This window comes from Sinocyclocheilus rhinocerous, unplaced genomic scaffold (genome assembly GCF_001515625.1).
Source record: "Sinocyclocheilus rhinocerous isolate Xijiao unplaced genomic scaffold, SAMN03320098_v1.1 scaffold359, whole genome shotgun sequence".
Taxonomy (NCBI): Eukaryota; Metazoa; Chordata; class Actinopteri; order Cypriniformes; family Cyprinidae; genus Sinocyclocheilus; species Sinocyclocheilus rhinocerous.
Genome location: NW_015652307.1, coordinates 481,088 through 496,970, shown reverse-complemented (window position 1 = coordinate 496,970; position 15,883 = coordinate 481,088). Strand labels below are relative to the sequence as shown.

General features: G+C 34.7%; 2 protein-coding genes across 3 annotated transcripts in view; both read right to left on the bottom strand.

Moving 5' to 3' along the window:
- The window catches only part of gpd1c (glycerol-3-phosphate dehydrogenase 1c), a 10,356-nt gene extending 2,045 nt beyond the window's left edge, over positions 1-8,311 (bottom strand). The window contains exons 1-5 of the mRNA XM_016520736.1: positions 8,158-8,311; positions 6,967-7,144; positions 2,880-3,020; positions 2,334-2,472; positions 2,137-2,249 (exon numbers count right to left, since the gene is read on the bottom strand). Coding sequence (XP_016376222.1) covers positions 2,137-2,249; positions 2,334-2,472; positions 2,880-3,020; positions 6,967-7,144; positions 8,158-8,198 — 612 coding nt within the window. The 5' untranslated portion in view covers positions 8,199-8,311. The remainder of the gene's footprint in view (positions 1-2,136; positions 2,250-2,333; positions 2,473-2,879; positions 3,021-6,966; positions 7,145-8,157) is intronic.
- A 5,372-nt stretch (positions 8,312-13,683) lies between these two features.
- golph3l (golgi phosphoprotein 3-like) overlaps positions 13,684-15,883 on the bottom strand; it is a 23,215-nt gene continuing 21,015 nt past the window's right edge. For both annotated transcript variants that reach the window (XM_016520732.1, XM_016520734.1), the window contains one exon: positions 13,684-14,249. In XM_016520732.1, coding sequence (XP_016376218.1) covers positions 13,816-14,249 — 434 coding nt within the window. In that variant the 3' untranslated portion in view covers positions 13,684-13,815. The remainder of the gene's footprint in view (positions 14,250-15,883) is intronic.

Here is a 15,883-nt window from a genome sequence, read left to right as displayed (position 1 = left end):
ACACATTAATACACACACACACACACATTAATACACACACACACACACACACATTAATACACACACACACACACACACACACATTAATACACACACACACACACACACACACATTAATACACACACACACACACACACACACATTAATACACACACACACACACACACACACATTAATACACACACACACACACACACACACATTAATACACACACACACACACACACACACATTAATACACACACACACACACACACCAGACGCTCAGCTGCAGCCAGACATTCACATGCACAATCTTTTATAAAAAATATTAAACGAGGGATGGTGAAGACTGCATGTTTTTATTTAGTCCTGCCTTGAGCAAGTTTTTAATGGCACGACTGGAACACTGTGCTTCTACTTTTTCAAAATTATGACATACTAAGTCAGAATTATGACATAGAAGTCATAATGAGCTTGTATGTCAGCAATGACTCTGTATCTCATAATTACAACTTTTCATCTCATAATTATGATTTTAATTTTGTCATAATTATGTTTTAATTTCATAATTTTGAGTCTTTTTTTATCTCATTTTGATTTATATAATATTTAGATTAATGTGATAATTTATTTTCTTGACTTTGAATTTGGCTTTTTATCTCACAGTTTAGATTTTTGTCATAATTATGTCTTTTTATCTCATCATTTAGACTTTTTCATGTCATAATTGTGACTTTTCCCTCATAATTTAGATTTTTGTCATAATTGACTTTATCTCATAGCTATCAACTTTTATCTCATAATTGTGATTTTGTTTTTATTTCATAATTTTATTTTTTGCATAATTATGACTTATCTCATAATTTTGACTGTTTATGTCACAATTATAACTTTTTATCTCATATCATATATCATATATTTTTGTCATACTTATTATGACCTTTTATCTCAATTTTGACATTTTGTCATAATTATGACTTTTTCTAATAATTTAGATTATCTCATAATTTTAACTTTGTGTCATAATTATGACTTCATCTCATAATATTGATTTTATGCCATAATTATGACTTTTTATCTCATAATTTTGATTGTCATAATTATGCATTTTTATATCATAGTTTTGACGTCATAATTAGGAGTTCTTATCTCATAATTTTAACTGTTCATCTAATAATTTAGATTTTTTTTTCCTCAATTTAGATTATCTCATAATTGTGACTTTTTGTCATAATTATGACTTTATCTCATAATTTAGATTTTATGCCATAATTATTACTTTTTATCTCATAATTTAGATTTTATGCCATAATTATGACTTATCTCATAATTTTAACTGTTCATCTAATAATTTTGACTTTTTCCTCAATTTAGATTATCTCATAATTTTGACTTTTTGTCATAATTATGACTTCATCTCATAATTTAGATTTTATGCCATAATTATTACTTTTTATCTCATAATTTAGATTTTATGCCATAATTATGACTTATCTCATAATTTTGATTGTCATAATTATTCATTTTTATCTAATAGTTTTGACTTTTGTCATAATTAGGAGTTCTTATCTCATAATTTTAACTGTTCATCTCATAATTTTGACTTTTTGATCATAATTTAGATTATCTCATAATTTCGACTTTTTGTCATAATTATGACTTCATCTCATAATATTGATTTTATGCCATAATTATTATATTTTATCTCATAATTTCAATTTTATGCCATAATTATGACTTTTTATCTCATAATTTTGATTGTCATAATTATGCATTTTTATCTAATAGTTTTGACTTTTGTCATAATTAGGAGTTCTTATCTCATAATATTAACTGTTCATCTCATAATTTGGACTTTTTTGTCATAATTATGCCATTTTATCTCATAATTTCGATTTTATGCCATAATGATTACTTTTTATCTCATAATTTTGATTGTCATAATTCGAAGGTTTTTATCTCATAGTTTTGACTTTTGTCATAATTAGGAGTTTTTATCTCATAATTTTGACTTTTATCTCATAATTTCAATTTCATGTCATAATTATGATGTCTTATCTCATAATTATAATTTACCAAAGCGTCCATAGGACATAACATTAGTAATCTGAATAAGACGAAACCCCCTGATCCACAGTGTGTATCTCAGTTACCTTCAGCGCTCCACACAGCTCCACCGTGTCGCTCTCCTTCACCACAGTGATGCGGAAGTTCGGCGTCTGCAGAAGCTCTTTGAAGATCTTGCCGTTGGATTCATTTGTGGCTCCTGAAACACACACACACACACAGTCATAAACACACGAGGTCAAGCGCTCTGCAGGTTTCTCACAGGAAGTGATGTCACACACACCGATGGTGGTCTCACAGAACTTCTCTTCGGCCACCTCGCTGGCGATGTTGGCGCCCATCAGCACACTGACCTCGATCTCCAGCTTGGACCTGATGATGTTAGAGATCAGGGTCAGTCCATCCGGACCCTCATCGATACCCTAAACACACACACACACACAAAGAGAATGGACTAAAAAATACTATGTGAAACTGTAAACCCTGTGCAGAAAATTCATGTTTTTATTTAGATTCAATTTTTATTTTTTTAGGCAGACGAAAATTTTACAACAAAAAAATTTTTAGACCAAAAACAATTTTTAAATTAGAATAATCAATAAATTTAATAATTTTAAAATAACAGCATTTTTTGAAGTAAAATTTACAAATCAGCCGTGATGAAGTAGTCTTTGCTAAGAAAATAGGGAATATACAGCTAATATTCTAAATGATGTTCTAATATTTGCAGTATTTATGTAGAAATAAATGACGCATCATTTATAGATGACTATTGTCTAGTACCATGAAATCCACTCAAATTACAAAATATTAAAGAATAAATTCATACTTTAATGAGGGAGATCCCGATGGCTCCAGGTTTGACGTGAGGTTTCATCTGGTCACAGATTTTCCCAATAAACTGATGAGGAATGACGAAGATCAGGAAGTCGGCTCCGCTTGAGTCCTCTGTGACGTCAGGAACCGCCACCTGAGGAAACAGAGGAGCTCTGAACCCTGATCCCACTCTCAGCAGGGCTCTACGGCTCTTACTGATGGAAATCAGCTCAAAGACAGTGGGTAACAGGCTTTACATGGTCTCTAGCTGGACATTTATGATCATGAGCTGCTTTACATCAGTGCTTCTCAACCGATATAACAATGTTTGAAGGTCCCTCATACTAATTCATCCAGAATTTCTGATTCAATTATGACAAGGCTAAAAAATTTCTCATAATTCCAACTTTTTGTCATAATTATGACTATCTCATAATTATGATTTTTTTAAATCTCATAATTATGATTTAATGCCATATGACTTTTTAATCTCATAATTTTGTCTTTTTGTATTTTTATCTTGATGGAAATCAGCTCAAAGACAGTGGGTAACAGGCTTTACATGGTCTCTAGCTGGACATTTATGATCATGAGCTGCTTTACATCAGTGCTTCTCAACCGATATAACAATGTTTGAAGGTCCCTCATACTAATTCATCCAGAATTTCTGATTCAATTATGACAAGGCTAAAAAATTTCTCATAATTCCAACTTTTTGTCATAATTATGACTATCTCATAATTATGATTTTTTTTATCTCATAATTATGATTTAATGCCATATGACTTTTTAATCTCATAATTTTGTCTTTTTATCTTATAATTTCAACATCAACTTTTTATAACATAATTTTGACTTTTTATCTCATAATTTCAACATTTTGTCAATTATGACTTTATATCTGATAATTATGAATTGATATCTCATAATTATGACTTTCAATGCCATAAATATGACTTTTTGATCTTATAATTTTACCTTTTCTGCATAATTTAGATTTTTTTATCTCATAATTTCAAATGTTATAATCTATTTTTATCATATTATTTTGACTTTTTATTCATATAAATTTGTTATAATTATGACATTTATCTCATAATCATGGCTTTTAATGCCATATGACTTTTTAATCTCATAATTTAGTCTTTTTGTATTTATATCTTATAATTTCAACATCAACTTTTTATAACATAATTTTGACTTTTTATCTCATAATTTCAACATTTTGTCAATTATGACTTTATATCTGATAATTATGAATTTTTATCTCATAATTCTGACTTTCAATGCCATAAATATGACTTTTTAATCTTCTAATTTTACCTTTTCGGCATAATTTAGATTTTTTTATCTCATAATTTCAAATGTTATAATCAATTTTTATCATATTATTTTGACTTTTTATTCATATAAATTTGTCATAATTATGACATTTATCTCATAATCATGACTTTTAATGCCCTATGACTTTTTAATCTAATAATTTTGTATTTTTGTATTTTTATCTCATAATTTCAACATCAACATCAACTTTTTATAACATAATTTTGACTTTTTATCTCATAATTTCAACATTTTGTCAATTATGATTTTATATCTGATAATTATGAATTTTGATCTCATAATTATGACTTTCAATGCCATAAATATGACTTTTTAATCTTATAATTTTACCTTTTCGGCATAATTTAGATTTTTTTTATCTCATAATGTCAAATGTTTTTTGTCATATTTTGATTTTTTTATCTTATAATTTTGTCATAATTATGACATTTTGTCTAACTGTTATAATCAACATTTTATCACAAAATTTACAATTTTATCTCATAATTATGACCTCATCTCATAATTATTCATTTTATTTCATATTTATGATTTTTAATGCCATAAATATGACTTTTTATCTCATAATTTTTTTATTTTCTCAGAAATTTGACTGTCATAATTTCAACTTTTTTAATCTCATAATTATGACTTTTAATACCATAGATATGACTTTATAATAATTATAATAAAATTACAATTTTATCTATTTTTTTCATTATTTCAACTTTTTATCTCATTATTTACTGTTTTATTGGTTACTGGGGGGTTTCATTTTTACTTGAATCTTTTACATTTTTGATTAAGTTTTAATTATTTTTTGAATAAAATTAACCATCCTGATAATCTTGGACCAGCAACAACCTAGAATGACCCGTTCTGTTCCAGCAGGTTATCTATCTTCATCAAATGGACGGGTAGATCAAGACATTTCTAATGCCTTATCTGAATGATTGCTACACCACTTTCATTATTCCTTCAGCTTTGACCTGGTTAATTATAGTCTGTTTGCATTGCTGTTCTCTAACTAGGGATCCATATTTGTGTGCAGTGATTTCAAAACCACAAGTTCACGTTTGCTCATTTATCTTCATATGAGTCATATAATGACATATGAGATTATTAATCTGCTTCACGATGTTGTGTAATTTTGCCGCAGTAACATGTAGATGAGTGTAAAGGTGATCTGTGCAAAGTCCAGCACTTTAATCTGTGTGCAAACCTACTGATAACCAGCTCACATCTAACACTTTCTCAAAGATACCGCGGTATTACCTTCTGGACTTCACTAGATCACAAATCAAGCACGCTCCAGCTGAAACATCTAAATTAATGTATGAAATAATTAATAAAAATTTGTTTTTAAATGTTTCGTCTTGGTTAAACGAACATTCCAGAACATTCCATTTTATCATTTTGCTAACATTCTGACAATGTTACTTTTGAATGTTCTCTGAACATTCTGAAACAAATAGTAGCATTCAAACAATGTTAGATGAATGTTCCACTTGTTTCAGAACAAAAACAAAAACATTCCATGACTGATGTATAAATAATGTTTTTGCTGTGTTTCGAGAACATCATTAAACACTTTATTAACGTAACTGGAAGAACGTTTGTTCATAACTTTTTAAGAGAACCTTTCCAGAAAGTTGTATATGTTTTAAGAATGTTTTGCTGACGTTCCCATTACGTTCTCATGAAAACAATATTTCTCAATGTTCTCTGAATGTTCAAAATGTCCAGTTTTTTTATATTTTAAAAGGGTTCTTCTTGGTTATACGAATGTGAAGGGAACATTCCATTTGATCATTTTGCAAACATAGGAATGTAACTTTTGAATGTTCTCTGAATGTTTTGAAACAAGTAGTAACATTTAAAAGATGTCAGACGAATGTCCAACTAACTGGAAGTACGTAACTTTGAGAGAACCGTTCTGAGAACATTTCCAGTCACAATGTTGTACGAATGTTTTGCTAACGTTTCCATTAAATTCTAAGAACAGTATTTCTGAAGTTCAAAATGTCCCGTTTTTTAAAGTTTAAAAAAAAAAAAATTTTTTGCTCAATATTTCTCAATGTTCTCTGAATGTTCAAAATGTCCAGTTTTTTTATATTTTAAAAGGGTTCTTCTTGGTTATACGAATGTGAAGGGAACATTCCATTTGATCATTTTGCAAACATAGGAATGTAACTTTTGAATGTTCTCTGAATGTTTTGAAACAAGTAGTAACATTTAAAAGACGAATGTCCAACTAACTGGAAGTACGTAACTTTGAGAGAACCGTTCTGAGAACATTTCCAGTCACCCTCCTTAAAACAATGTTGTACGAATGTTTTGCTAACGTTTCCATTAAATTCTAAGAACAGTATTTCTGAAGTTCAAAATGTCCCGTTTTTTAAAGTTTAAAAAAAAAAAAATTTTTTGCTGAGATATGCGAACGGCTACAGAACATTCCATTTTATAATTGTGTAACATTGTGGGAGCGTTACTTTTAAACGTTCTCTGAAATTTCTGGAAAATATAGTAACATTCATTGAACGTTAGATGAGTGTTCAATTTAAACGCTTCAGGAACAACGTATAAATAATGTTTTTGTGCTAACGTTTTGAGAACATTCTTAAATGTCAACGTTTGTTCATAACTTTGAGAGAACCTTTCCAGAACATTCTCTGTTTGCTGGGGTCATACAGGTTAAACATCTTCGAATGACCTTGGAGTACTACGCGGTATTATGGTCTGTTCCCATCACTGTACTATTAAAGAGAAACACACACCACATTTTTGGGCAGTTTGTGTCCGGGCAGATATTTGACGTTCTCGTGTTCGGTGTTGATGATCTCGGTGAGTTTGCGTCCATCAATCATCTCCTCATAGACCCACATCTTCACCATTGGATCGAAGCGGTTTGATGCTTTCACATTGTGCCCGATGATCTTAGCAATGGCAGAACCCCTGACCAACACACACACACACACACACATCACTGACCAAGAAACAACACGTTATGACAGCCACAGTGTAAGTGAATATATTTCAACAACAAAAAGAAACGTTATAATTTAGAAGTTAATTTAAAAAATGCATTATTTGGAATTTACATGCATACAATTTTTAAGTTGAATGTTGATTTAAAAATAAATAGTAATTTACATTTAGTCATTTAGCAGATGCTTTTATCCAAAGCGACTTACAAATGAGGACAATGGAAGCAATCAAAACTAACAAGAGAGCAATGATACGCAAGTGCTATAACAAGTCTCAGTTAGCCTAACGCAGCACACATAGCAAGGTTTTTAAAAATTATATAATAAAAAGAAAACAGAAAGAATAGAAAAAGAATAGAGCAAGCTAGAGTTAGAGGTAATTAATTTTTATTTATTTAAATAGTAATTTAATTTAAGTTTGGGCTCTGCTGTTAATTGTAAGCTTATAGTAATGTAAAAGGGCGGTGTCAAAACCGAGGTATGTACCGAACCGTCATGTTTGTGTACGTTACACCCCTAATATATAAATATATATATATATTTAAATAGTTTTTTTATATATATTATATTTTTTTTAAAAATATGCAGAAAATATATTTACATACATATACATTAAGACCAAATATTATGGACATAAAACTGTTGATTGATTGAATAACTGGATGTGAGAAGCTTCAGAATCAGGTTTACTACAAGAAAATATGATACTATGTGCAAAAAACTCTGGAAAATTCTGAAAAAATACCGCGGTAAATTCTGAATACGGCAATCAAATAGTAGTAACGAAGTACCACGGTCTCACTGAGCATTAGAGCACCGTGGTAACACCACAGTAGTTTTTGTAAGAGTACATATACAAACACACAAATGTGGAAAGTCAAGACTGACGCAGGTGAAAATGAAACTCACTAAGCGCGAGTAAACTGTGCAAACAGCTCCTAAAGCGCTTACTGCGTCGCGTTCATATTAGACGGAACTCACCAGTTTCCTGAGCCGATAATACACACTTTCTTGCCTGGCATCGCGTTTGTTGCTGTCTAATGATCAGTTAGAAAGAGAGTGAAGTTTGACTTCCTGACACACAGAGAGAGAGAGAGAGAGAGAGAGAGAGAGAGAGAGAGAGAGAGAGAATGTAAGGCTGGGTTCAACAGGTCTGGATTTGTTTTTTTCCAACATTCCTGCTTTGTTTGTGTCTAATCGTCTGTGTTCTAGTCCTGCTGTTAACATTAAATTAAATGGAAATGCTAATGATTTTTTAATGATTCGTGCATTATAATGATTGAATGCAGCTCGTATTAAATAATTTAAATGATTTCATTTAAGAACCAAATATCCAAGATCAAAGTCAAATACATGTGTCATATTTCACCAAATGTCCCACACAACTACAGAAGAACCTGAAATCAGCAACATTATGAGGATGTCTTTATGAAAAAAAAAATGCTTGAGGGTTTTCCCTCTACATAACAAAATATAATAGGATATATTTAATATAATAATGTCTTAATTATAATGTACAAATGAAAACCTTTTGCCTGAGGGTTTTGGGTCTAATATAATAATATAAAATAAAATAATATAAAATAAAATATAATATAGTTGGCTGAGACCACGAGCAGTTCTGTCTTAGCAAGGTTGAGTTGAAGGTGATGATCCTTCATCCAGCCAGAAATGTCTCTCAGACAGGCTGCAATGCGAGCAGCTACCGTCGGGTCATCTGGCTGGAAAGAGAAGTAGAGTTGAGTGTCATCAGCATAGTAGTGATAGGAAAAGCCATGCTTCTGAATGACAGATCCTAAAGATGACATGTAGATGGAGAAGAGAAGTGGTCCAAGCACTGAGCCTTGAGGAACCCCAGTAGCAAGAAGTTGTGACTTAGAAACCTCACCCCTCCAAGACACCCTTGAAGGACCTACCAGAGAGATAGGCTTTTGAAGCCAGATTGGTTGCTGTCCATGAGGTTGTTCTGTACAAGAAACATAAGAGAGCTGGTTGAACACAACTCGTTCAAGTGTCTTTGCAATGAACGGGGTTTTTTAAGCAGTGGGCTTACCCGAGCCTGCTTAAATGCTGTGGGAAAGGTACCAGAGTGAAGAGAGGTGTTGATAATGTTAGTAAGAGCGCAGGTATAACTGAAGCAGAAATGGCCTGAAGGAGGTGAGTGGGGATAGCATCAAGCGGACAATTAGTAGGATGATTGGAAAGGATAAGTTTAGAAACTTCTGCCTCCGAGAGTGGAGAGAAGGAGGAGAGAGAATGAGTATTTATGGTTATTAAGTTTCTGTCAGTTTGTGGTGTGGAGAATTGGTCGCTGATGGTTCGTGTTTTATTTATGAAGAATATTGCAAAGTCACCGGCAGTATGAGTTGATGAAGGAGGGGGTGGAGGAGGACAAAGAAGAGAAGAAAAAGTTTTGAAAAGCGTGCAAGAGTCAGAACAGTTGCTAATTTTATTGTGGTAGTATGTTGTTTTAGCAGTGGAGAGACTTGCAGAGAAGGAGGAGAGGAGTGACTGATACACACTAAGGTCGGTAGAGTGTTTTGATTTGCGCCACTTCCTCTCTGCAGCCCTGAGTCTAGAGCGATGTTCCTGGTCTGGATGAAAGGGGGCAAAAGTTGTCTAAGCAAGATGTTAGAGTGGAGCAAAGAGTGTCAGTAGCACTGTTTGTGTCCAGTGCTGAAAACTGAGAGGGTGAAGGAAGTGAGGATGAAACCATAGAGGATAGGCGAGAGGGAGAGAGCGAGCGTCATTAGCTCAGTTTTAAACAGCAGACGTCAATGGAAAGTTCCTGTCATGTGATTAACTGGTTTTGATGTTCATGTGGGATGAAATTTCTATAATTCAGCAAAATCTGACCAGTGTATCCTGTGTGATGAAAACATATGACTAAATAATGCTCTGTTACACATCTAAAAACATCTGGACTATATAAATAGTATTTTAAAGCACACAAACATACATAATAATACATGTTGTGTTCATATATAAAATGAAAAGCATTTGCAATTTTAAAGTCAGTCATTCACGTAAAAATAATTCAATTATAATAGAATATTATTATCTAAGCAAGTTTGTTGTTGGTTCAGTAGTAGCAATATTTTGGATTTCTTTTCAATTCTTGTAAGAAAAATGGAACGAATAAAGGCTGGATTTTACAGATGCACCATATTAATATCTACTTAAATAAAATATAATAAATTCAACATTTTTAATCGACAAACCACCAACATTGAATGATTTGATATTAATTATAAAATACATTTTAATCTCATTAATTCATTAATTATCTCAACATAAACAATAATTTATGATAAAAGAATTTCTGTTGTCTTACTTCAATAACATAATCGACAATTATGGATCAGTTTATTAGTTAATAACCCAAAAGTAGGTCAGTTAGCTATAAATATCAGTCTAGTTAATAATAAAAACAAAAAACTAAAATTCTGACATTATTGATCGATCAACAGACTGAGAGTTAAACAGCAATAATTTATTATGATAGCTGAATATTACATTAAAAACTTGCACTGCATATCAAACTCTCCACATGAAGTCCTTCATCTCATCAAACACAGAAGAGCCATAATCACGTAATTTATCATTCATAACCATCATGGATGTACAGTACAGCATTTCACATATACAGTATCTGAGTCAATGATAAGTTTCTAGTTTTAAATACAGAAAATAGAAGATGTTTTTGCTTTTGCACTGTCCCAAAAAATATTTAAAATCATGCAGGGTAATAATTTAATATGTCCAAAATAGTGCAAATAAAATAATAATAATTTTCTAAATCATAATAGTAAAATCTGTTGCATTGATATTCCACTCTACCAACTCAAAACCTATTTTAAATTATTAACTAATGTATTTACATATATGTTTTTAGCAGATTTGTGCACAACCCTGTTACCATCCTATTTTCACCAAAAAAATAAATAAAAATAAAATAAAATATATATCTTTATATCTTTAAAATTTCTACAAAATATTCCCGAAAGTGACATACAAGTACATTTCTCTTAATCAATTAATCGCATTCAAAATAAAAGTTTTTGTTTACATAATATATGTGTGTGTACTGTGTATATTTATTATGTATATATTAAATACACACACATAAAATGAAAATATTTACATGCATATACATTTATATATTCATATTATTATATTTTATATAAATATATTTGATATATAAACATTACATATTTTTCTTAAATATATACATGCGTGTGTGTGTATTTATATATACAAAATAAATACACACAGTAAACACACTCATATATTATGTAAACAAAAACTTTTATTTTGAATGCGATTAATCGTTTGACAGCACTAATATATATATATATATATAATTATTAGTGTTTTTTATTATCATGCATTTTTGTTCATTGCTAGAAAAATATAAATCCACACAAACCATATTTAGATACGAATCCAGTAATATTAAGTAAATATGAACAACTTAGTTTGAACTCCTGAGTTGGACAAACATTTCCATCTTTTACTGACCATTTGTTGGAAAAAACACATACAACTCATATATTTGTGCAAAGGCCCTTGAGATTCTGTTCAACATGAAAGTTCATTAAAAACATGAATGAAATCAAACAGAAGACCTCGAGTTCAATCCTTCCTGATCCAAACCTCCAGTAAGCGGGTCTTTCTCATCCATTATATTCACTGTCTGGAGTTTCTGCTTCCGTACAGACACAATCAAACCTCCTTCACAAACATATGAACACGTTACGACTCCTGTCCTGTAAACATCAGCCTGCAAAGAAAAACTGCTGAACAAATATTAAGGCATGTATAAAATGATGTTATTGGGTACGCTTTACTGAAAGCGTCTGACTGTAAAGCTCTCTTCATGAAGAATCACACATCAGATGAGAGCGAATCATGCGTCATGTGACAGTGTGAGGGTCACATGATGAAGAAGTGAGGTCATGTGACATGCATGCCAGCCGACACGCTCTCTGAACGTTGTGGGAACGTTGCACTGTTATGCATTTTTGTTCATTGCTAGAAAAATATAAATCCACACAAACCATATTTAGATACGAATCCAGTAATATTAAGTAAATATGAACAACTTAGTTTGAACTCCTGAGTTGGACAAACATTTCCATCTTTTACTGACCATTTGTTGGAAAAAACACATACAACTCATATATTTGTGCAAAGGCCCTTGAGATTCTGTTCAACATGAAAGTTCATTAAAAACATGAATGAAATCAAACAGAAGACCTCGAGTTCAATCCTTCCTGATCCAAACCTCCAGTAAGCGGGTCTTTCTCATCCATTATATTCACTGAAAGCGTCTGACTGTAAAGCTCTCTTCATGAAGAATCACACATCAGATGAGAGCGAATCATGCGTCATGTGACAGTGTGAGGGTCACATGATGAAGAAGTGAGGTCATGTGACATGCATGCCAGCCGACACGCTCTCTGAACGTTGTGGGAACGTTGCACTGTTATCTAAAACCTCACACGCTCCCTACCTAGACAGCATTTCAAGACATCACACTTATGCGGATGTTTGAATAAAAGCATAACCTAATATGATTTAAAGCAGGATGTTCCAATCAGTGTTGCTTTAGTATAATTCATATACCATTAGTTTATATTAATATTTTGAATTACTTTTTATTAATATTTTATTTCGTTTTTATTTATTTTATGAATTTTTGTATTTTAATTTCATTTTAATTGTAGTTGCTGTGTGATTTTGTCTTTTTTTTACATGCCCATATTAATTTTTATTTCAGTTTTAGTTATTTTAGTCAATTTAAACTAAATGAAAATGTGAAATGTTGCCTTGGGAATTAAATATATATATATATATATATATAGTTGTTGTTAACTACAATATATCTAAAATATAATAAAGCTGAAATAAAATATACATTTTAGATGAGAAACTTAAAAAACGTAAACAAAAATTAGAAATGTTGCCTTGGCAAATAACTAAAACTAAATGAAGATGAACTACTAAAAATAATATAAAATTTAATTTAAGATCATTGTTGTTATTGTTAATTAAAACTATTGTTGTTAACTGAAATAAAATAAAATAAAATATTAGATGAAAATTGAAAATATTTATGAAAAATTACATTGGCAACTAACTGAAATTTAATAAGCTGAAGATGAAGTACTAAAATTACTAAAACTAAAAATATTTAAAGCCAAAAATGTCATTTAAAAAAAAGAATAAAATTTTAAAACGACTGAACCCGAAAACATGTATATATGTAAGAAAAATGGCCGTGATGCTGCTGCTGTCTGTGTAGTGAGTGCGGATGCTGTCTATGAAGGGCGTTCTCTCAGGATCTGTTGAAGGCCGCCAGCACGGCCCAGATCATCTCCTCGGCGGGGGTCGTGACCTTTGCACTCTCCAGGTCGGGGTTGGCCTCCAGCAGGCTGCGTGAGCGTGAGCAGACCGTGTCGTAGCGCTCGTCGCTCAGAAAACTAAAAATATTTAAAGCCAAAAATGTCATTTAAAAAAAAGAATAAAATTTTAAAACGACTGAACCCGAAAACATGTATATATGTAAGAAAAATGGCCGTGATGCTGCTGCTGTCTGTGTAGTGAGTGCGGATGCTGTCTATGAAGGGCGTTCTCTCAGGATCTGTTGAAGGCCGCCAGCACGGCCCAGATCATCTCCTCGGCGGGGGTCGTGACCTTTGCACTCTCCAGGTCGGGGTTGGCCTCCAGCAGGCTGCGTGAGCGTGAGCAGACCGTGTCATAGCGCTCGTCGCTCAGCGAGGACAGTGTGTTCTCCAGCACGTCTGCGGCGTGCGCTAGCAGGATCAGCGCTAGCATGCGGCGGCTCATGCGGCGCCAGTCGTTGGTCCAGCGCTCCAGCAGACTGTCCTGCAGACGCTGCACCAGACGCTCCTTCTCGCTGCTGTCTGTCAGCGGGTGCGTGGTCATGTCGAACAGCAGGAAGTTCTGCTTCTCCGTGCTCAGGACACCCTTCTCCACCAGACTCTTCGCCAGACGCTCGCGCACGTTACGCATCTGGAAGTGCAGCTTTAAGGGGTTCCACGTCTCGCCTGAAAACAACCGGAAAAACCCGTCAAATAATGACATTTCCAGGCCACAGCTCACACCACAATCAAAACACATGAAGTCACACTGCAAAAAAAGGCTGTTCCCTTTTAGTCGGTCACTACGAGTCATGTCGTGACCGACGAATTGGAATCTCGCTTCGAGAGACCAATCTACTTCGAGTGTAACTAAACGAGCCAATGGACATTGGCATGCGATGATTGCATCCAGCTGCCGCTGATCACAGCGTGAGCATAAAAAGGCAGCAGGTGCAACGCATACCAGCTTTTCGCTTCGGAGCCGAGCGATCACATCGTTTTGCTCCTGACTACTCTACTGAGAGAAGAAGACTGAACGCGTTTAGCGCGCTCTTTGAGAGCTCTTGGTGTTGGCGGCACGGCGCTTCAGTGGTGGTGGTTTCCCGTGTCGAGTGGGTTGCACACATCAGGCTGCACTACCCCCTGTTTGTCTTGCAGGAGAGTGCAGTTTTCTCTGTCTCTGGGTCCCAAGAGGGCATGGAGATTCGCGGACGAACCAACACCGGACCACACTCATCCTCCTCTCTCTCCAGCACGCAGCAGCGGGTGGTTCGGGAGCATTATCAAAGGCCCTACTCTGCCAAACCGTGGAACCAGGTAAGCGTTGCACCGCACACTCAGACCCCTCTTCGGTCCGCCCATGGACCGGATCCCTGCGTTCCACCTTGCTGCCATACCGCGGGTACATCAGTGGGCCTGCTGGTCCAGCTTGTTCAGTGTCTGGGTGCCTGGCTACCCAAACCGTCCCGCTGGCTCCTGTGGACCATCAGACTCAGCTATGCGATTCAGTTCGCCCGGCGTCCCCCCAAGTTCAGCGGCATCCGATTCACATCAGTGAAGGCGGCCGATGCTCCTGTCTTGCGTGCGGAAATCGCAGTCCTACTGGCGAAGGATGAGCTAGAGCCGGACCGGCTCCAGCTGATATGAAGACGGGGTTTTACAGCCCCTACTTCATTGTACCCAAGAAAGGCGGTGGGTTCTGATCGATCTTGGACCTGCGTGTCTTGGACCAGGCCCTTCACCGGTTACCGTTCAAGATGTTGACGCAGAAACGCATCTTCGGGTGCATCCGTCCCCGAGATTGGTTTGCAGCGATCGACCTGAAGGACGCGTACTTTTTTATGTGTCGATCCTTCCGCACCACAGACCATTGCTGCGGTTCGCGTTCGAAGGATGAGCATATCAGTACAAGGTCCTGCTCTCTGGGCTGTCCCTGTCTCCCCGTGTCTTCACGAAAGTTGCGGAGGCAGCCCTTGTTCCCCTGAGAGAGCAGGGCATTCGCATTCTCAACTACCTCGACAACTGGCTCATACTAGCTCAGTCTCAGGATCAGTTGTGCGAACACAGGGACTTGGTGCTCTCGCACCTCAGCCGGTTGGGCGTTCGCGTTTGGACGGGCCCCCAACTGCACTGGCACATCAACTGCCAAGAGTTGTTAGCAGTACGCCTTGCCTTGAACCGTCTAAGAGGGCGCTTACGAGGCAAGCACTTGCTGGTCCGCACGGACAACACTGTGTAGGGTATCAGAGCGAATCAGACACTTTAAGATTCGATCAGATTGGTGTTGAACAACCCAAAGAGCCGAATTCCACAAAGAGGCC